At 38.6% G+C, this 23646-nt stretch overlaps 1 protein-coding gene across 1 annotated transcript in view; it reads left to right on the forward strand.

Moving 5' to 3' along the window:
* Positions 1-23646, forward strand: part of LOC309668979 (uncharacterized protein C8orf34 homolog) — a gene marked incomplete at both ends in the record, with an annotated part of 203829 nt that overhangs the window by 45879 nt on the left and 134304 nt on the right. The window contains 2 exons of the mRNA XM_082479547.1: positions 9686-9714; positions 16746-16915. Coding sequence (XP_082335673.1) covers positions 9686-9714; positions 16746-16915 — 199 coding nt within the window. The remainder of the gene's footprint in view (positions 1-9685; positions 9715-16745; positions 16916-23646) is intronic.

Below are 23646 nucleotides of genomic sequence, written 5' to 3' on the forward strand. Positions count from 1 at the left end.
TGATTAAAACTCTAGTTGCTATTGCTTCATTCACTATGCAGTCCAGATAGCTGCTTTGAGGCAAACCTGTGCACTTCACACAAAATTAGAACTGCCTGAAAGCTTTGGAAGGTGAGGCTCAGGCACCTGAGTGTCTGGTCTGTCCTATGTTCAGTCCTCCTGGTGATTAAAAGTGAACTTCCTTATATTTAGAGCCCTTCTCCCAAGCACCATCAAGACAATGTGTGAGTAATTCTGTGCTGCAGTAGATCTGAGAAACCAAAAGTGACTTTACACTCAGTGTTAAAAGTATTTTATGAGTTTTGAGAGACTGGAGAAGAGTATTGCCATAATGATGCTCTAAGCGCTTTGGAGCTTGGGGATTTAAGTATACTGTTTTCCAGAGGCTGACTCATGTGGGAAACCTGGGTTTTGTTTGCTTCTCCATTCAGTTGTGTGTCATTGAAGTGGATTTTGAATTATCAAGTCAACTATTTAGGGGAGATTTTGGTTTGTGAAGCAACATATAGGAATATACTGCATTTCCCTTGTGCATGTTTCATTTTCTTCGATTACAAGGTCTCTCATCTTTATTGCTGTCATCCTTCTCCCTCAGCTGACCACGAGTATGAAAAGTTCCATGCTGTTTCAAATGTATGCTCTTGTATTTCCCCTTCTGGCCTGTCTGCCTTTTAAGGGGAGTTAAAATCTCCTATATAGCTGAGGATCTTGCTCATGAATATATCTGTCTTCAACCCCCACCTTCTAAGGGTGGAAAAAGAGATAACAAGAGATGGAAAACAGTGAATTATGAGTGTTTTGAGTGGGAAAAATGAGGACTACATCAACAAGAGCTTGCTGCAAAGTACATATGAAGTCTGCCTGCTTTGTGAACAACTTTACGTCTTTTATATGAACAGTTAAGGATTAGAGCGTATATTGAAAACGTGTGCATATAGGATGTTTCAATTACGCATGGTAACAGCATTTGATGACACTTAATGTGTTCTACTGTGAGATGGGTACTTTTTCATAATTACACGTAGCCTTTCAACAGAGATTACTAACAAAATTTCGGTTATGTTCGAATCCTTGTTAAAGCCAGGTGTATACTACAAATCAGAGGGGAAGAAACAAATTTCTCATGCTTTGAATTCAGTGGATATTCTAGGATCAGAAAATGGTAGTAATTTAACATTAACCAACGCTATTTGGGAACCAATCCAAGTCAATTTGTTGGGGAAAATCCCAGAAGTAATGGTATCTAGCTATAACCAATAGGAAAAAAGTACTCTTTTGTTTCTTAATTTGGTAGAGGAGTAATCAGTAAATAAATAATTAGTAAATAAGATCTGCAATCTAGTAGGAAATATTGCTGGAAACCATAAAGAATCATAGAATTACAGAATGGTTGAGATTGCAAGGGACCTCTGGAGGTCATCTGATCAAACCCTCCTGCTCAAGCAGAGCCATCTATAGCCATTTGTCCAGGACTCTGTCCATGACTCTTGAATATCTCCAAGAATGAAAGATCCCCGAGTCCCTCTGGAGTATCTCAAATGGTTGTTTCTCACAATGTTAGAATCAATTGATAGCTTAAGAAAGACAAGCATGATCTTACCCCTTTAAAAAAAAGATAAAGTAGTGAAAAGTTAAAGCGTATGTTCTGTTTATCTTTTACAGGGAGGAAGATAAGCAACAAGAGTAAATCTCTCATAACAATAAGGGTAGAACTAGTTCAAAAAAAGATCAGAATATGTTAACAGACTACTAAAATCATGTCCTCAGTTTTGTGGATGAACCTGTGAGTATGTGGGATGTGAGAAGTTTCATATATACATCATGAACTACTTCAATGCATTTAGCAGTCTCTGAAACACGTTAGAATGGGGTTTCATTTAGAAGCATCTACACTGTAGGAAACTATTATTGATTTACATTCTGGTTATGGAAGATGTACTTGAATGGAATGCCACTGACACCTATCAAAGACTGAATTTTCCCATTGAAACTAGGCATTTCTGATGATGATGATATAACTGTGAGTGCACACCTGCGTGACATGTAACTAGAGCTTTATCAATCACCCCATGAGGGGCACTGTTTTAAGATGTAATACTTCAGTATTATTTTCAGTCGTACACAGTTGTTGGTCTGAAATGGACCTTAGTCTATAAAAATGACTTATCCATGATCAGTTGAGCATCTAGCCCTAAATGTGTTCTGCTAATTGAACCACAAAACTAGTCATCAGTATTCTGTAGAGGATTTTTCCTTTCTTCTGTTCAGGCTGAACTTTAAAATCGTGTTATTCTTGTGTGAGATCAATGTTTGTGATTTATTTTGAGATCGACATTTTTAGATAAGCTCAATCAAACCTTTAAGGAAGATAATTTTATCTCAGTACTGCAGCTGTTATCCGATACTGCCTTTGCTCATAAAATCCATTTGCTTTTAGTGTGATGTATGAGTAATAATACAAAATAATGATATTTTCTGAGATTGAAACAGGAAGAATGTGATCATAATTATTGCTATTCAATTATAAAGTGAGGCTTATATGGCTGGGACCTCACTGTTACTTCAGTTATGAATATCTTTTTCCTACAGATTTTAAATTTTTAATTACCTTTAATTACCTAGACTCATAAGTCTCTTTTTCCTCCTCTACCCCTCTCTTTGAAGAGGGGTAGAGGGGAGCATCTGTTGGTCCCATCTGGGGTCCCTCAGGTCCCCAGTAGTGGATTTTGGCCTAAACCATGACACCGTTGTGGAGGTATTTGCCGTTCTGATCCATCCAACTCTAGTTGCGGCCTTCCAATACCTAAAGGGGGCCTACAGGAGAGCTGGGAAAGGACTTTTTACTAGGCCGTGTAGCGATAGGATGAGGGGGACTGGCTTTAAACTAGAAGAGGGCAGGTTCAGATTGAACATTAGGAAGAAATTTTTCACTTTGAGGGTGGTGAGGCACTGGAACAAGTTGCCCAGAGAGGTTGTTGAGGCCCCATCCCTGGAGGTGTTCAAGACCAGGCTGGACATGGCCTTGGGCAACCTGGTCTAGTGAGAGGTGTCCCTGACTATGGCAGGGGGGTTGGAACTCAATGATCTTCACAGTCCTTTCCAGCCTAAACCATTCTATGATAAAGTTCCAGGGCTAAAGTCTCCTTTGGAGTTACAGTGTCCTTTTCTGGAACAGTATTTGGCTTGCTAAACGTTTCCCTAATGCTATTGAAGAACTGGAGTTTGTGTGACTGTCATCTCAGATATGGTACTGTCTAGTTCATAGAAGAAGGGGATTGGCATTCAGGGGATAGTAGAAGGGTGAGCTATGACTCTGTCCTTGGCAACTGGCTGTTGTGGGGTACTCACCTTAACCAACCTACTGCCGTGTACACCTTTCCCTAAAATCAAGAGTTCTGAAAGATTCTGCAGTGTTGATTATTCTCTTCTGAGATGATCTTGGCCTAAGAGGGTTTCTGGGACATAATATTTGGTGGGTACTTTGCATTTTGTTTCTATTTGCCTAATTTGTTACTCGCCAAACCTAATCCTGAAATGTGTATTCTCCATTGGAGTAACTCAGAATTTTGAATATAGAAATCTGCATGTCTAAAGCACAGAGTCTTTTGCTGAGGATTAATTATTTTTATTTTTTTAAAGCCGCTATGTGGAGGAGAGATTAAATTCATATTTCTGAGGTAGTGACTAAACTGATGTATAGTGTGCTGATATCTTAATGTGTGGTGACTTGTAGATGACACTGTTTCCCTTGTCCTTATATGGTTAGATGTTGGGAGGAATATTATCCTAATTCAAGATGGATACCACTATAGAAACTTGATACATAGTTGTTTAATGATATAACAACATAGGCCCCTCGTTGGCAAGAACTCTGAAGTTTCAATTCAATGTGCCTTTACAGAAAATCTCTGAGTTAGTACTGGAGGAAATATGTCTAATTTTGAAAGTCGTAAAATGACTCAGTGTAAGTAAAGGAAATAATGTCTATTATGACAGTCAATGACAAATCCATTATAAAGTTCCTATACGGAAATGACTGAGCTGGTTTGGCTCTTGTGTATATGTTTTCTGGGGGAAATGCTTTGTTTGGTGCAACCAGCGCTATCATTTTATGTCCTTTATAATCCAAGGATCGTGTAAAATAAATAATTTCAATTTACCTGTGTTTAATGCATGGTGCAAACAGGCACAGGATCTAGAATTTATTATACTGACAGCTGAAGTATGGCACGAGGTTTTGCCATGGGAAGTGCAAGTACATCTGAGATGGACTGTCCCACCAGTGAGGAAACATAGGCTTCCCCTGATTTACAATGGATAGGAGAATGCATAGGGACAGTTAACTGCCGGGCAGTTGATACATGATGTGGTATTCCTGTTTTCATGTTTAAAGCTGCAGTATTAATAATGGTAGAATAATAATGCTGTTTCCGCCCTCGAGTTTGTTACAGAACCTGTGATACACTATGAGGTTGACAGTCCAGCCATCCACACGTTCCCTGGCCTAGACTAATCCTAAAAATTAATTTTGTCAAGTTAGTCAGAGTTGCACTGGGGTTGTCTTAGTATGTCTAAACTCTGTATGTCAAAACCTGTACCTCAAATCCAGGCGGCTTTGTTTGGCAAATAGTAAAACTGGCTGTTGGGAGTTCTGTGGCCATCTTCTGGGTGTTTAGGAAAATGCATAAGCTATTTGCTCCCATTGAGCATCCATTAAAGTAGTAGCATTTTATTTTCTTATCACTATGTATACATTAGACTTGTTGGATGTTTGTTGTGCATTTAGAAAAATGTAAATTTTAAAAACTTCTCAACTAATTTTTATTTTGTGTTACGTCTTCCTATAATTATTTAAGGACCACAAATAAAAGCAAAAATGGTAGATGTCTGTGAAGTGTCATTCTTGCCAGAACATCTTTTCTATAATTTCAGATGTGTATAGCATATGAAGATATTGCAAGTTTTTAAGCTTATCAGGAATAACACAGCGGACAGGGATTTTATGACTTGCCATTTCAAAAAGACCTGAACTCATATGGTGCCCACTGTTTTGAAAATTAATTTTATGCTTTTGAATTGAAAGCATCAAAGTCTAAAAATCACTCTTCAAAGAGGAATAATAACACTGAGTGGAGAGGCATTAGGTACTAGATTAATTGTATTTGTTGCAGGAGAGCACCAACAAATAAAACTCTTCTGCTAAGAACTGCATATGAAAGAGCTAGGCATTTTTAAGACTCGTGGAATTGTTATTAACAGTGTTCATTTTTCTTTTGAATGAAAGTTCATTTCCTGGTCAGCTAGAAATTAAGCAGAATGTCCTAAGAAGGAAGTCTTCTATTTACTGTGGAAGATAGTCATTCTAGACTCAAAGGGGACTTTATTTCATTAAAACGTGGTGCAGATACATTTTGGAAGGTGGCTTTTCATCAAAGATGAAAATACTGAAATGATTATCATCTTTATTTCTTCATTCTTACCATTGTGTTGCTGCGGATTGCCAAAGGGATAGAAGATTGGGAACAGAAATCTAAGATAACTGTGTAAAGAATGGTTTTGTATATGTATGGGCAATTTAATATTCCATGATAATTTTATAAAAAGGCATGACAAACAACTGGTTTATTATTATAGGTATAAAAAATCCATAAGGTATATGGCTAATACAGTGAGATCTGCTTAATGTAGGCACGACAACAGTAATTAAAGTATAATAAGTATTAATAAGTTGCATTGTTATTACCATGCATCTGGTAGTCGCATTTCATTTAATCCTAGTGTGCCAGACCTTTCTCGCAATGAGAGTGTACCTTGTTCTTCCAGTTTTTTTCAAAAACCTAGCTATTTGACAGGATGAAAGTGTTCCAGTTGAGAGAGGCTGTGCTAGAATGAGCAGCCCCGCTCCAGATTTGTTGCTGATCAGAGATGGCAGTAGTTGTGGCTGTGGAGCATTTCTGAAGGACTGTGAAAGCATGTTCAGGCCAATTACTTTATTGTTCCAGCACCCTTACAGCACAGAGGGTCATTACACTCAAAAGCAGAAACAAGTGCCCTGAATCTGTCTCTGTGATTCACCAGACAGCTGAATGGGCTGGGTACTTGTGATGCCTGATCAAATTCAGCACCCCTAATTACTTTGAAAAGGGAGGATTTTTAAAGACATAAAATTGGCAGTTGGGTACCTAACTAACTCCCGTTGTAAATCTTGTCTGTGAGCCTTAGCTGATGGTGGCAAGGAAACCTCTCACCCCATTAGTCGGAACATTGCACTTCCTCATTGCAAAAAGTAAGAATGGTAGGACTACTGTATAGTTGTCAATAATAGTATGATATAAAACTATAGCAAATGTTGTCTGTGAGAAACAGCTGCTGTGAGAGAAAGGGTGAAGCCATACTTTTACTTCTGAAGGATTTGCCTTTGACATCAGAAGACCTTCCCTGGCAAAGGGGAAGACATCAGAAGACCTTCCCCAACTTTTTCAACAGTCCCCTTCTTATCCACTGCTCAGGGACTTGAGGCAGAGCAATGATGAAGCAGCCCTAAAACTTCCGTTCTCTATGTTCGCCATCATGCAGAGTCAGACTTTAAATGCTTTAAGCTGGGGGAAGTAAGAAACAGTTGGTCCTAATAACTTATATTCTAACAAAGCCATTGGATTCAAGCTTGAACAAACTAGGTGTGTCAGTTTTTCTGGTGTTAGAGCTCTTCGGTGATTAGGATTAAGTTGTGATGAAAAAAGGCTACAGTTTGAGAAATTGACTAAATTGTTAGTTAAAAAGTTTTTTGCGTATGGACATTTTGGCTACACTTACAGATTTTTTTTTTCCCAAACCTGAAACATAGGCGTTTCCATTTAAACTAGTTTCATGGAATGGGCTGTCCCTTTGTCTCTAGTACTCTGTGATTTTTACGATGACATTTTCCTATTCAGAATATATAAAAAATAAAATTTATTTTTTCTTCTTTTACATTGTACAAAAGCCATAGAGAAACAAAATGAAAATAACTATACAAGGTACAGAGAGCACAACCAATTATTTGTTGCCAAATATAGAAAATTAGTGAAAAGAGGTGCTTTCGTTTTTTTTTTAAATGCTGATCTCTGGATATTAGCAAGTACATGAACCGGAGATAGCAAACATTGTAGAAATTCAGGTTTTTTTAATTGTCCATATATTACGGGAAAATAAAGTAACTGACAGTAACCAATTTGACTACCAAAAAAATCAGAAGTGTGCTAAGGGTTAAGAGAATAAAAGAAGTCCTAAATAGTCCTGTATGATAATTATGACTGTCTCTAGTTGTGTTCTCAGGATTCTGGATTAGGGTGTTATATGCAATGGGTTTAATTTTTCGAGGAACTACTTTGTCCAAACTTGGAATCCATATTATTCCACCTGAGATCTGTATCCAAAAAATCACCTCACTGTTGTGATTTTCTGTCTACTGCACACAGGGTGCAAGTCCCCCCTCTTCTTAACTACAGCCATGATATTTTTTTCAGTTTGGGAACTGCAAGAGAAAGTTGGTAAGAGTGGGCACACTCTAAGTGTGCAGTAGCGTCTTGGAAGAAAATGAGAAGCTTTTTTACACCCACCTTTTTATGGGTTAATTTATCCCAGTCTCTGCTAATGGAGTTGTATTATCAGTAAGTGATGGAGTTTTGCTAATGTTAGTGGAGCTGAAGCCAAAACATGAAGTTCTGTATAACTGACAGTATGGTAAATCCCACCTTCAGAAGAATCACCATTCCAAGATTACTTTAACAGTCTCCTTAAGAAATTTCTCTCCAAGAATCCTTTTTCTTTTCTCTTGACACCACATCAGAGAGAGAGAGAGAGACTTTGCAGGTTTAATTCTGTGATTGCAAAGATAATAGTTTTCTAACTGTTAAAATTTTATTTTGGCAAGACGTCTTCAGAAACTGCTATCTCTCTACATTCTCTACATACTTATCTAAGAAAAACAGTTAGTTTTGGTGTCTCACTACGGTTTGCAATTTAATAAAGAAGAATTTTTCACAGAAAGACCGGTCGGGCATTGGAATAGACTGCCCAGGGAGGTGGTTGAGTCACCATCCCTGGATGTGTTTAAGAGATGTTTAGACGTGGTGTTGGGGGATATGGTGTAGGGGAGATCTTTGTAGAGTAGGGTAGATGGTTGGACTCGATGATCCCAAGGGTCTCTTCCAACCTAGACAATTCTATGATTCTATGATTAAAGTCCTGTTGAATGATTCAGGTTGGTGCAGCCTGCTGATTATACAGTATGGACAATAGTGTAGTGTCTGGGCTAAATAAAAATCTGAAGTTATTGAAACAGATGAATTGCTGTGAGGGATAGAAGGGTAAAATAGATCTTTTTCAATACAGTCTGCTTTATAACAATTGAGTGACTGAAAATATACTGTTAACTCCTGGCATATTTCTTACATGTTGATTGGGTTTTAAAATGATAATTACAGTTCTCCTAGCACTTCCCTGTTTTTAAAACAAAAATCGATATAGGGAAGTCATCTAAACTGAGGATTAGCCATACAGAGTTAATGATTAAAAGCACAGTAAAAAACCAAGCAGTTCATATAGTTAATAGTATACCAAATAGTAAGAAATAAAAATGTCATGGAAATAAGCTTATAATTCTGCAATCTTTAGTGAGATTTTAGAAAGAATAGCTATGCACTCAGCTGATACTACATATTTTGCAATATCCTCTCTTGCATTGCTTGGAAGTTTTCTTGATAACATGATATGAATTAGAAAACAACTTTCAAATGTGTGTTCTGCCTACGCATGTGTACTTCTCCACTTTATTTTGACTACCAGGAGATGCTTTTATTTGGTTTTTGAATTGAAGTTCTAACCTGGAAATGTTTCTTATCGTATCTCATAGGAACCCAGGAAATGCTTTGCTTTCAATACATCAGAATTTTCAACATGATACCATTAAATGTATGATTACTTGATCTCTCCATGTGACATGACTGAGGCATGTAGATGTGTTAAAAAATTCTGAGACCAGCTGTGCATATTTAATGTGCTACAAGATAGTCATAATTAAAAGAGTTAGATGACATAATGGAAGCAAGCATAGGAAAGCCTCAGGCAGGCACCAACAGAAGGGACAAGCAAATACGCAAGTTCTTGTTCAGAGGGTTTAGAGAAACTGTTTTGCATTCTGTTGTGAAACTTTACATTGAGATTTTCCTCTTTTTGAATTCCATCTGTTTTCATAGAATAATTTCTACACTGAACCATGGAGAAGGAGAGAAGAGTCATGTCCATGTTGCCCTGTGATTGCAGCATGATGTTATGCATGCTGGTCAGGGCGAGATTTGCATAATAACGTGTCCATATGTAAATATTGTGTTGCTGGTTTAATTTTAGAAAGCAGGTAGAAGTATACTTAAGCTCGTTGTCACTTTATTGGCACATCTGCTGTTTCCATTTCCATAGTTTTTTGAAAACTCATTTTGATAATATTGCAGCTGAGGAAAGTTAAGAGTATATTGTTCCATTAGTGAAATTGCCTGGAAACAAAGTATGGTACGTTTTGTGGTACAGCAGTGTGCAGAGAACAATATGTAAACTTTTCTGATTAAACCTTATTTTTGCTTACTGTAGTAAAAGACATTTATAGAAAGAATGTTTCTAAATTTTTTTTCTTAATCTGTTTTGTTTTCAGGCATTGCTATTTCTGATGAACTTGACAAGGTAAGATTTACTGTATGCTTAAGAAACAGTACAAAAAGACAGATGATTGTGATAATTTTAGGTAATGACAGCTGTGCCTCCCTGTCCTGGCATACACACTTCTGTCCTGTTGGGCTCAGAGGAACTTTTGGGTATGGAAAGCTATATGGGTATGGAAAGCTATATGGGTAAGTACAGTATATGTTGGTGCATTAAGAGCTTGATCCAGGATGGGCTGTCAACTATGGAAAAAAAAATCTCCCTGAATTTAAGAGACTCTTAATGAGGCCATGGAAATGCTTTTGATCTTGATACCATCTTTGTTTAATATAGTCTGTTGTTACTTTGTGTACTTTTGGAAACATTTAGCTTTAAATACCTTTTATTCGTGAAGTCATGTATTCTGCATTCTCAGATATGATTTGTGAGAATATTTAGGAATAATTTTTGCTCTGTGGATTTGATCAGGCATGCACAGGGCATAAAGATCAGTCTTTACTTCCTTGCTGATGCAACAAACAATGATATCTTCTGTTTTGGCTTCTTTTGATGTGTTATGCAGTTAACATGAATTTTAGTTTTAGCTGTAATTTATGCTGAAAGAGTAATCAAGCTAATTTTACAAAGTTCCGAAGGAAACAGAACACCTTTCTCTTCCCTAATCTCACCAGTGAACAGCACTATGCTTCTAGTGCCAAGAATCTTGGGTTGTGTTTTTCGTGTCAAAACCCATTACTGTCAGGGAAATAGGATCAAAAGACACAGGAATAATGTGACACAAGACACAGGAATAATGGCTAATATAGGAGACAATTTTTTAAGTATATTTCCTTTCTCCTGGTAAGACGAGAGCACAAGCCGTTCTGATACAAGTGCATATAAAATATCTCTACTGGGTTCTCCAGGAGAGGCCAGTTAGATGAGATTGATCGCTGTTACCATGCAGTCATGTGCATATGGGGCTGTCATATCAAAATGATGGCCTTTACTTATCATTTTGCCCTTGATCTTGCTTTATCTCATTGTTGATATTAAGAGTATAACAGTATCTAAGCCTTCCTTCCTACTGTTTCCTTAACTGTGCTCAGAGGTGATGAGAAATACAGGTAGAAGGTCCTTCCATTAGAACCCTTACCTTTAAGAGTACTTATGAAGAGCTCCTCTTGACTTGTTTCTGTTTATCGAAAAAAAACTATGAAATACTGTTTGTGGAAGGAAAAAGACAGGCTAGAGCCTGTTAACACTTACTTTTTACATATATTTTTTAGGAGATACTTTGAAGTTTGGTTTTTTTTTTAATGTTGATATATTAATGTTCAAAAACATTCATGGTTTTTAAATTTATTTATTCAGTGTGAAAACTGAGATGAGGAACATCATCAGTGAATTTCCTCAGGATCCAGTCTGAGCGAAAAGTTAATTTTCTTTTTATTACCATATACTTTATTGTTTATGATTTAAAATTGGGAGGTGGTGAGTTTTTTTTAAATAAAACTTGATGTTGTGTTATGTACATTCAATAGCATGCGTTACCTGACACCTTTACAATACTGCATCTGCTTTAGCATCTGTTTCTGATGAGAACAACTAAATTGAATGTTCTTGAAATCAAAAGTTATTTGGAAAATAAATTTAACAAAAACCAACAATAAAGCTCTTAACATGCTTCCTTTGTGCAGCAGTGCTCAACAGGCTTTCAGGATAGATTTACAGAAGTGCAATTTTTTGTCTCCTTGGGCTTTAGTGAACTTCACTTCTATTTCTTGTTTTGCCCCTTAAGGATTTTTAATGCACATAAAGGCTAATTCTGTGTTAAGAAATTAAGTGTAGCCAGGACCATTCTGTGGAATCCTGCCTCTTAGGAACGATCTCTTACATAAACTAATTCCTGAAGTGTTCCTGTGACTTGTTGCTAAGTGTGTTATTTGCCTTGGGCCAAAAGCAACCAACTACTACCTGATAATGGTTTAACATTAGACAGAATTTGGTTCCATTTCACCTGAGCGTGTTCCCAGGTGATATTTATTTTTCAGGTACAAATGTAGTCAAGTTCATTGTAATTCCATTCCCAGAAATACACACTGATACTGCAGCTTCCTTATCTAGGCTGTGGTGGCACTGGATCATTTTTCAAACCACATTCATCTGTCGTTTGGATTAACCATTTAACCCTTCAGGTACATGTCACGGATCTAGAACAGCATGCTCAAACTAGGCATTGGATTATGTTATAACATTGGCATTACATAGATGTCATGAGAGACATAAAACACAATAATAAATTCTTCTGCTTTTCCTTGCTTTATTTTTCTGACAATTGGGAACATTCTTGGGGATTAAGACATAGCCCATAATCCTGTTCTTCAACTGTGTTTTAGATTATGAACTCAGATAAAACAGAGAATGCATGTGTATGTTTCTTTTATTTTTGTTTCTCATTATGGATTTTTAAAAAACTTGTTTCTTTCTGGCTGCAGTAACCTCTAGCTGCCTTTGTCAGGGGAGTACTTGATCAGTATTGTTGGTTGATGTAACTCCTCCTCCAAGTAATCCAGTTAATTAGTTGCTTAGTTACTTGATGACGTGGATTTGGAAAACCAGTTTGCTCTGAATTACAATCACTTTTGTGGAAGGGCATTTCATTTAAACAGATTCTTGTCAAATATCTGCTATTATTAGCTTTGTGCCAGTATTTAGGGCTTCAATCCAAGACAGAGGTAGAAAAAATAGAGGCAGACAAGGTCAGTCAAAATGGAAGCTTTCTGTTTGACAGTCTAATAAAATTTCAGAGTTCACTGGTACAATTGCAAATAAATTTCCTAAGATTACTGCAATTAAAACAGTTTTATGGTATAGATTCCCTCCTTTTTCACCTCATTTACTTCAGACTTGCTTACTTCAGACTTGTTCGGTCTTGCTTGATGATTCAGACCATGTCTCTAGGCCATGGAAGCTATGTAAAATCAGCAACTGGCACTGCCTGTGTAAGGAAAGAAAATGAGAAGGGATGCCTTGTGACTCACAGATTTTAAGGCTAAAGTGTGGAGTTAATATAGTACAAATTTCTGAATTGACTCACCCTCCTTACCACTGCACAGAAACTATGCATGAAAGAGTGCGATTTCTAAAGCTTCTCAAAAATGTGAAGAATTTTATGTTCACAGACGAAGAAGTTGGGCTAGGGTGTTAACCTTTCAGTGAAATTCACAGAATTCTAGTTCGGTTAAAAAATTATAGAGGAAAAAAGCAATGAATTCACTGTGAGTTTCGGAGGTTTTCCTAAGTCTGCTAGGACAATTCCCTAGGAAGTGGAAATTCAAATTCGCACAGAAGTATAGACTAGCCATACTACTGAAGCTCTGGTGTCCTACGTGAATGCTCTGACCATGGGGCTACTGATGATGCGTCTCCTCTAGAGTTTGCTGCTGCTGGAAGACCCTACGTGTGTTTTTGTCATGAAACGAACTGTAATATATGTTGCACTGTAGCATGTCCGTATTGTAAGATACATTGAGGCAGAATGTAGCCAGGATGCTACAATGCAGAAATAGGTTTAAAATGGGTTTACACGATTGTACCTATTTCAGCCATATTTCTGAACCAGACCATGCAAAATAAGGAGTCACACCCTTTACCTCTTGCCACAGTTGAAGATTGGCTAAAATAATATAATTCTGAAGGAATCTGAAAGGAGGCAGGGGAAGGTTTATTCATCTTCTGGCTTTTGATTCTCTAAAGAACACTTAGTGAGTGTTTTCTAAGCCTTTTTTTTTATTGCAAATGCTAAGACTAGAAATATTAAATATTTTCTTTTTAGATAGATGAGATTTTCACATAATCCAAATATTTCATGGATTTCTGCTTTACTTAAGCTTCGTGTGGTGGAGCTCTCACAGATAGTGAGACTTGTCATAATGTTGTGAAGTTTGTCTGGAATTCCCAACAATGTCTTTCAGTCACTTTAAACATTAATAATGGGAGACAGCTAAGTGTTAGAGATCCAAAATCAGACTCAAGTGAAGATGATCTAATAATTCATAACAGATTTTGACCCTCAAGGTTAATATTAAAACATGTTTTTCTATGCCGTGTCTAGGGTATACTTTCTTCTTACATATAGTGTTACTACAATGAACACAGATTATAATTAATAAAACAGAGGAAACAACTACTCTTATCAAAACAAACAAATTTCTGCTCACCAAAAAGTATTTCTAACTATGGAGGTTTCCTCAAAATCTGTATCAGAAGTTAGAAATGCTGAGCTTTTTAAACTGTGCTTAAATAAATGGATACACAAATGTTCTTTTGTTCCCTGGTAGGGATTGCAAACTGCAATCACATCTCAGCCCAATAGAAGATGAGATTCAGCTGTCCTCTGGTCTTTCCCTTCTTCTCCTTATCTTCACATAAAGGAAGCTCAAGTGTGTCAAGTTGGTAGCCACTGATATGTATAAAAAGTGGATGACACCCTGACTCCATCATAAAATAATCCTCTAGATTCATTTAGTGCAGATTTAAATACCTGCCTGTCCTGAAAATATTTCTCTGTACACTAATGTCATATTAAATCTCTTCTGTTATTTATGAGAGAATATAAATTGGAAATCAGTTAAGATTCTAAGGTTTATGTAAAAATAAAACCTATAAAAACTTTTTTGAGAGCAGAATACTTCATCTGAATTTATTGAAGCTTTTGAAATAAGGTGCCAAATAAATGTCCCGGTGTTCTCAATAGAGTCATCTCTGATGTTTTCACTGTGGCTGCTTATATAGTTGAAAGGAGGAAAATAAACTAGGTCACTCACACTGTGGTGTACTAGTCTAACAAGATTCAAAAAGGAAAGCAAGGTGATAAAGTGTGGCAAAGCATGACTATGCAATGTAAATTACATTTCTATTAAGTAGAGTATGAAAGTGCTACTCTAATCCCTAAAACATCTAGAAAAGAAATCAGCATAACGAGGATAGACACAGCATTCACAGTTTACTTATTCATGGTGCAGTCTACAGTGTCAGGAAAAACTTGCTACTGTAAAAAGGGCAAATTTTTAGGTGCTTTTCACTTTCACTTAAGGGACTGAAAGCTTTTACCAAGATTGACACTGCAAGCTGTTGCAAGTTTAACTAGCTCCAGCAACCTTTTTTTTTTAATTATTAGAAATTATCCTAGGGAGAAAAGGAAGGGAAAAAATTGCTAGAGTAGCAGGAATAAAACTTAGAAGGGGCTAAGTGGTTCTTACTTTAACTACTGTAGGTGCCTTGTGTAATGAAGGCATAGCGGGCAATGGAATAATCTTTTTTCCTAGCTCATAGGCATATGATGGTAGTCACACCTGTGACATGTTGTGCCTGTCAAGTGACTAGAGGCCACTGTCATCTACCTGACTATGACACAGTGCCAGACAGATGTACAAAATGCATATTTGTAAGTAAATAAAAGAAAGACACTAGTGGTTAGGTATTTTAAAAACTCTGAAGCCATGGTGTTTTTTCCCTAGATTTCTCTCTTCTGAATTGGCTGCATTCCATTTTCAGTGGTCCTACTGTGTCATGTCAACTTTGCAGAAAGCAGACATTGTGTAAAAAGTGAATTAGTCAAGTGATGGAGAACTCTGGACAGATGTATGGAGAGTGGAGCACAGTAATTCACTCAGAGGCACATTGCAGAAAGCAGAACAAAAGAACAAGGGGGAATAAGTAATCCAGAGCCTGGGTCATATTTGGTTCTGTCAAAATGGAAGCTCTTGGAGTTCTGCTGAGCAAAATTGCAGTGTCTAGCTGGAGCATGGTAAATATATTCATATGAAAGCAGTTTGCAGACTTCTTTTTGTTTGTTTCATTTCAGTAGAGGCTTCTACTTCAAACTGTGCTTTTACCATATCTGTATCAATTAGGAAGAGACTTTAAAAATGGTTTGGTTTTAGGAAGATGAGAAAATATGGTTGCTAGGTTAAGTAATCACTGTGCTGTACTTTTTCCAGATGCTCTTTGTTTGGAAAGTATTGTTTTATGGCAAGAATATTTATTGAGACACTGAGCTAGGTAACAGCCAAGGATTTGTTTTCCTAAAATTTTCCCTTGTTAAAGGATAGGAATAGAATTTCTCTCTCTTAATTAGGAACACTGTATTTGAAATGTCTTTGCTAGCCTAGAAAATAGCTTAATTAAAGCAAAATTAATATTCCTGTCCCATCATTTCATGTCCATTTTTTTTGCATGCATGCTTGTTTTTCAAGCATATTATACTGTTATATGTGAGCCTTTATCTACAGCTGTTCTAGTAACGGTGGGAAGAGAGATACTCACCAGTTCAGAACAGATTTTTCATACAGTTTTTAAGGACAATTTGTTTAATATAATGATGCAAATCATCTCTATTGTTTTGACTACGCCAGTTGGATTTTGCTTGCTTCTTGCAGTCTTCTCCAGCTATCTTCTTCTAGTAAGTGGTTAAAAATACGAGTACTAGTTTCAGAAACGCATTTTATTAAAATGTTAATACCGTTTTCAGAATTGAAAGATACATTATGTAAATCCCAGCAGGGTTATTTTTAAAATGCCAAATGCAGATGTATTTATTAGTTTTGCATTAATTCATAATGCACATAAGAGTGATGCTGTTAATCTACAACATTCTTTTGGTTGGGGTGTTCACTATACAAGTGACCTCATCTGTTGCTTAGCAGAACTGACACAGTGCTCGTTTTCAGAATTGTGCATTTATTAAAAAAAAATACAATTTTTCAAGATGATACCCCATATTTCTCCAGTTGCTATTGAAAAGTAAGGAATAGGAGAGATTTGAGGCATCAGGGTGAGCAAACCTCTCTTTGTATTTTGTTAGTAGGAATCTTTTCATTAGTCCATGATTGTTTCTGGGTATTTTGTAGCCCTCTGAAATTATAATGTACTGTACTGGTTTTGTACTTTTTTAATGAATAGTTTTATTTTCCATTTCTTCTTTTCTTTTCCTTTTTACGTGTGTGGTTGAGAACAAGCAGTGCAGTGTTTCTGTTTTGTTTTTTTTTTTTCTATTTATTTCTCTTCAGGACACAACAGGCTTTAACACCCCCCTTCTCAGACCTCGTGTGATTGGAGAATGGATTGGTCGTGAAGAGAATGATGCTGACCCACTGGCTGCTGAGATGCTGCAGCCACCAATACCAAGAAATAAAAATGAGCAGTGGGACAGTGAGGATAGCAGCAGTCCTGGAGGAAGGTGGGATTTTGGTTCTGCCTACAAATTTTATAATTTGTGAAGTGGATCTGTGTTTGTAATGCTCCATTTATGAGCGTGGAATGCAGGGCTTTTAAATTCCCGCACCATAGTTTGGCAGCATGCAGAATAAATGGAAAATATTAATATGTGACTGGTTTCTTCTCGTGCTTTTATATATGATTAACTTTATACCCATTTGTAATCTCATGGTTTTCTTCCCATATATAAAGCTAAGTGTATGTTGTCAAGATTGGGGCCCATTGTGTAATAATTTTGTGAGGTGTAGCTTCATTCATATGCTTCAAACCCTCCTGACTTTCACGGAATCACGGAATTTTCAGAGTTGGAAGGGACCTCTAGAGATCATCTAGTCCAACTCCCCTGCTAAAGCAGGATTGCCCAGAGCACATTACTCAGGACTGCATCCAGGCGGGTCTTGAAAATCTCCAGGGAAGGGGACTCCACAACCTCCCTGGGCAGCCTGTGCCAGTGCTCTGTCACCCTCACCGTAAAGAAGTTTTTCCGTGTATTTGAATGGAACTTCCTGTGTTCTAACTTGTGCCCATAACCGTCTTTCAGCGGTTGGTAGTAGCTGTTTGTTAATCTTCTTTCCACTTTAGTGATAAATCTGATTTTCTCATTTAAAGGAAAGATAGACAAGGGAAAACAGTATCTATGTTATTTTTAACAGGGCTCCCTAAATTAATCTTCAGTTCTTATACTTAGCCACTTGGTGTTAATAACAGTTCTTTCCCAAAGAGAAAATGTATTCTCTGCAGTAAATAACTTCTGACAATTTATTGCGCTTGACTGAGAGTGGGGGAGTATGTTTGTTTGTTAATGTGCTTCAGCTACGTGGAAGAGATTATAATTTTTCCAAGGAGTCCATTTTTCATGGTTTAAAGATACCCGCTTATTACAGAGAAGTATTCACAGCCTTTCTTTGAAAAGGATTCGTGCTTGTTTTTTAAAATGTAAAGCTTGTGCAGGGCCTCTGTTAATTGCCTTAAACACCTGCAGTTCTCCCTCAGCCCTTTAGCCTTTCTCCTTGGTTATAACCAGTACTCTGACTTGCAGCAGACATCTTTTTCTTCCTCTTTTAAGAAGGCAGAAACTCTCTGCTTTCCCTTTGAAAAGGTCTAAGGTATTATCACAGAATCATAGAGTATATCAGGTTGGAAAGGACCCATTAGGATCATTGATTCAAACTCCCCACTCCTCGCAGGACTACCTAAAACTAAACCATATGACTAAGAGAACTCCTTGAACTCTGACAGTCTCGGTGCCATGACCACTTCCCTAGGGAGCCTGTGCTGCTGACCGACCACCCTCTCACTGAAGAACCTTTTCCTAATGTCCAATCTGAACTTCCCCTGACCCAGCCTCATCCCATTTCCTTGTGTCCTGTTTCTGGTCATCAGAGAGAGGACATCAGCACATCTACCTCCTCTGTCTCCCTTGAGGAAGTTGTAGACTGCCTTGAGCTCACCCCTTAGCCTTCTCCAAGATGAACAAGCCAGGTGACCTCAGCCGCTCCTCCTAAGTCTTGCCCTTGAGGCTTTTCACCATCTTGGTCGTCCTCCTCTGGACACACTCTAATAGTTTGATGTCCTTCTTATATTGAGACACCCAAAACTGCACACAATACTTAAGGTGGGGTTGCACCAGTGCAGTGTAGAGTGGGACAATCACCTCCCTTGACCGACTAGCTATGCTTGATGCACCCCAGGACAGGGTTGGCCCTTTTGGCTGCCAAGGCACACTGTTGACTCATATTCAACTTGACATCGATGCACGCCCCCAGATCTCTTTCCACAGGACTGCCTCCCATCCCCCAGTTTGAACTGTGAATATTAGAATCATAGAATCATAGAATTGCTGAGGTTGGAAGGGACCTTTAAGATCATCAAGTCCAACCATTAGCCTACCCTGACAAAACCACTTCTAAACCATCTCCCCAAATACCACATCTACCCTTTTTTAAACACCTCCAGGGATGGCGAATCCACCACCTCCCTGGGCAGCCTATTCCAATGTTTAATAACCCTTTCAGTGAAAAAATGTTTCCTAATATCCGAGTACAGGGGGATGATCACTTCCCTAGTCCTGCTCACCATAATATTCCTGATACAGGCTAGGATGCTGTTGGATATTCCTTCACTGTGTCCTCCATATGCCTTCTACATTGGAATTCACCTCTCTGTCACAGTCTTGTCACTTGCTGTACTCTCACAGGCTGTATTCATTAACTGCCCTCACATGTTGGGAATGTTTGTTATCCATGAGCACTTCTTTCTTTTAATTAGATTATTGTGGGAGTAGCTGCAAGTACTACTATTTCAAAGAAGCAGCAGCATGTAGTAATGTAGCCAGACATTGGACTGGAACCAGCAGAACTCAGACACTGGGTTTCTCCAGTGCAGTTCCTGGGAAATTAATGGAGTCAGCAACTGGCACTGCAGCTTGATTGTGAGTGCCTGGGTTTCTTTTTACTTATTCAGCAGTCCTATAAAGACACTGAATAAAGATCTGTTCCACGTTGCAGAGCAAATGGAGAATATTGTATCCCTCCTCTCAATAGCAAGGGGCAGAAATAAGCATCTCTGATCTCTAGACAGGAGCAAAGAGGTTTAGTTCGGAGTAGCAAAGATGATTCAAAGCAGCGTATTTTTTTCTTTGTCGAGGGTGGTACAAGCTGTGAGAAACCTCACAGCTAATGCTATAATTAAAAAATGTGATTAATGGCTTTGAGAATTGTATTTGAGAAGTCTTGTTGAGTATCATGACAGAATCACATTGCCTGGTGTGTGAAATACAGAGCATGTGGGGTACTTGATGCCCGGAAAGATTCATGAGACACTGATATCTCTAGTTTTAAGGCACAGTGAGTGCTGAAGACCTGTTGAAAAATATGTATCGTTAAGTGGGAATACTGATTTTCAGTGGAAATGAATAACTACTAAATTACACGCAGCATATGGATTTACATTTGGATGACTGATTTTCTGTCTGGGATAATTCTTTGCTTCATTAGCATTTCATCAGCTTTTGTAAGGCATTTATAAAAAGCATGTTTGCAGTCTTGCAAAATAATCATAAAATTGTGGAACTTCAAGATAGTGGTGATACTAAAACTGATGCCACCAATATATGGAAGTTTAAAAGGCCTGTATTGTTCAAGGTTAATCTGAATATTTAATAATAATTAACTAATAACAGGCAGTTTCTTCAAGGTCTGATTCAGTGTTACTGGGAATTAAAGTACTATTAGAAGAATTTGGAATTGACTATACATCAAATGTATGAGACTATTAATATGTAATAATAATTTAGTTTTAATGCAGCATATACCTAGTACAGCCAAAAGTAGTGGGAGTAGTATGGGTTTTGTGAGATTAGATGAAACTCTCAAAAGAGTGAATTTGTTATCAGTTGTAAAGAATTTTTGGCTACCTCATCTGTATTTCATTCATCTACTTCATAGTTAATGTAGCCTAAAATAATTCAGTTACATTATTACCTGGCAACTAAAAGAGGGAGCAATTTGAAATCCATATTAAATGTTTCCAATTATATCTTGTTAAATTTGGTTTAGCAGCACTTTTAATAAAAAGTGATAGTTTATTGATCATTAATTATCAGGATTTATGTGATAAGTCAGCAAACTCTCAAAACTAATCCTAATCTTTGGTTACAGCATGAGAACAGGAAAGTGAAAACTGCAATTGTCCCATTATTTCCAGGTATTATGTTTTCTTTTATTTATCACTAAACATAAGGAAATGCTACATAAAGGAAATGCTACATAAATGAAATATTATATAAATAATATGCAACCTCATCTAGGTGTTCCTGCTCCGACAGGGGGATTGGACTAGATGATCTTTTGAGGTCCCTTCCAATCCCCAGCATACTGTGATAAATACCCAGAGGATTAGGCATTGGCAGATCACTGGTAATTGCCATCATTGTCATGCGATTCCCTCTTTCTCTGTTGTTTTCACAGACCATAGCATACAAGTGTCTTTCTGTTTGGTGGAAGGGGAAGCCCTGGGTCCTTACACATTCATAGCATTCTACAGGGCACTGAATAAGCTGCAGAGAATGACATGTTCCTGTTGACCACTGGTCTGTTAATAACATGCCCATTTTCAATATTGGTCTTTTCAGCATAAAGCAAATACGTATACAGTGAATATACATAGTATATTGGTATAGTTGGGATATATGGGTATATTTGGGAATCTATGAGTTGGCTACTTCTTCTGTCTTTGCAACCATGAACTTTGCAACCATCACTTTTTGCTCCATTCAGTAGTGGACAGTGGGAAAGAACCACCGTTTCCTCCTTAAAAACGTACATTCCTGTGTTGATGAGCAACTAAAGCCCGTATGTCGTATATCTGAAAGCCAGGCCCAGTTCCTTAAAAAAAGAAGGGGAATTAATTTTGAGCAACTGAAAGGACAGGTTTCACTACTATTTTGGCTAGGAAAGATAGTGTAGCCAGTCTGAAGTAGCTGTATTAGTGATGTCAAACTGGTGAAGGGTCACCTTTGTGCCGTTAATGTTCTGGATTGCTGCAGAGGAAAGACTGTATTTGTCACCGGTTTTGTATTGCTCTGTGTTGCTGCTGTAAAGGGTGCAAGGTGAGGTATTAATATGTGATAACAGACCATATAAAAGTGCTGATGGCAATCTTGTTGGTACCGAGCTCATCTTTCAAAAATTTGAACACTAGGAAAATAGGATTAAACTCATTTCCAAGTCATTGTTAGTAGTTTTCTACATGAAAAATTTCCTGGAGAAATTCTGAGAAGCAGGGCTCTTGAGAAACTTCCTCAAGGAATAATGTGTGTACATGGTGGGAAAATTGGGTGATTTTTAATGTGTGTCTCAGAGCCCAAAATGAACTTGAGCTTGCAGAGGCCTCATCCATAACCTGATATCCTAAACTCAAAGCCTGTTCTTCATCTCCAAGGTCCACTTTATCTTGTCATTGTTCATCTTTGCAGTGAGAAATGAACTATCATTGGTTATACAAGTCTGCCTTCTGGTGACAGGATGTAAGAGTCTAAGGTGTTTCTGATACCCTTGTGTGGGGCACCAAACTTCTGTCCCATTGTCTTTATCTTGATATTCGGTCTTCACTGCTAAAGCTGTCCTTCATGAATCCCATACTCTGAAGGCAAAGGGGAAGGTCTGGAGAGAGGAAGATTTTCCCTCAGTTGAGGAGGACCGTGTCAGAGACCACTTGGCCAAGCTGGACATTCACAAGTCCATGGGCCCTGATGGCATGCATCCGCGAGTGCTGAGAGAGCTGGCGGATGTTATTGCTAGACCACTCTCCATCGTCTTTGAACGGTCATGGAGAACAGGAGAGGTGCCTGAGGACTGGAGGAAGGCTGACATCACTCCGATCTTCAAAAAAGGCAAGAAGGAGGACCCAGGGAACTACAGATCGGTTAGTCTCACCTCTGTCCCTGGGAAGGTAATGGAACGACTCATTCTGGATGTCATCTCCAAACACGTTGAGGAACAGGAAGTTATTGGAAGTGGTCAACATGGATTTACCAAGGGTAAACCATGCTTGACCAATCTGATAGCTTTCTATGATGTTATAACTGGTTGGCTGGATGAGGGGAGAGTCGTGGATGTCATCTACCTTGACTTTAGCAAGGCTTTTGACACTGTCTCCCATGACATCCTCATTAGGAAGCTGAGGAAGTATGGGCTAGATGAGGTGACAGTGAGGTGGATTGAGAGTTGGCTGCGGGACAGAACTCAGAGGGTTGTGATCAGCGGCACAGAGTCTAGTTGGAGGCCTGTAACCAGTGGTGTCCCCCAGGGGTCAATACTCGGTCCAATTTTGTTTAACATATTCATTAATGACCTGGATGAGGGGACAGAGTGTATCCTCAGCAAGTTTGCTGATGATACCAAACTGGGTGGGGTGGCTGACACCCCAGAGGGCCGTGCTGCCATCCAGCACGACCTGGACAGGCTGGAGAGCTGGGCAGAGAAGAACCTAATGAGGTTCAAGAAAAGCAAGTGCAAGGTCCTGCACCTGGGGAGGAAGAATGCTAGGCACCAGTACAGGTTAGGGGCGGACCTGCTGGGAAGTAGCTCAGAGGAGAAGGATCTGGGGGTTGTGGTAGACAGTAAATTATCCATGGTCCAGCAATGTGCCCTTGTTGCCAAAAAGGCCAATGGAATCCTGGGCTGCATAGGGAAGAGTGTGGCCAGTAGGTCGAGGGAGGTCATTCTCCCCCTCTACTCTGCACTGGTGAGGCCACAACTGGAATACTGCGTCCAGTTTTGGGCTCCCCAGTTCAAGAGGGACAGGGAACTGCTGGAGAGAGTCCAGCGTGGGGCAACTAAGATGATTAAGGGCTTGGAGCATCTCCCTTATGAGGAAAGGCTGGGGGAGCTGGGACTCTTTAGCCTGGAGAAGAGAAGGCTGAGGGGAGACCTTATTAATGCTTACAAGTATCTAAAGGGTGGGTTGAAGGAGGATGAAGCCAGGCTCTTTTCAATGGTTCCAAGTAACAGGACGAGGGGTAATGGGCACAAGTTAGAACACAGGAAGTTCCGTTCAAATACACGGAAAAACTTCTTTACGGTGAGGGTGCCAGAGCACTGGCACAGGCTGCCCGGGGAGGTTGTGGAGTCCCCTTCTCTGGAGATTTTCAAGACCCGCCTGGATGCAGTCCTGAGTAATGTGCTCTGGGCA

The sequence above is a fragment of the Vanellus vanellus genome (genome assembly GCF_965231255.1).
Source record: "Vanellus vanellus genome assembly, chromosome: 2".
NCBI classification, from domain to species: domain Eukaryota; kingdom Metazoa; phylum Chordata; class Aves; order Charadriiformes; family Charadriidae; genus Vanellus; species Vanellus vanellus.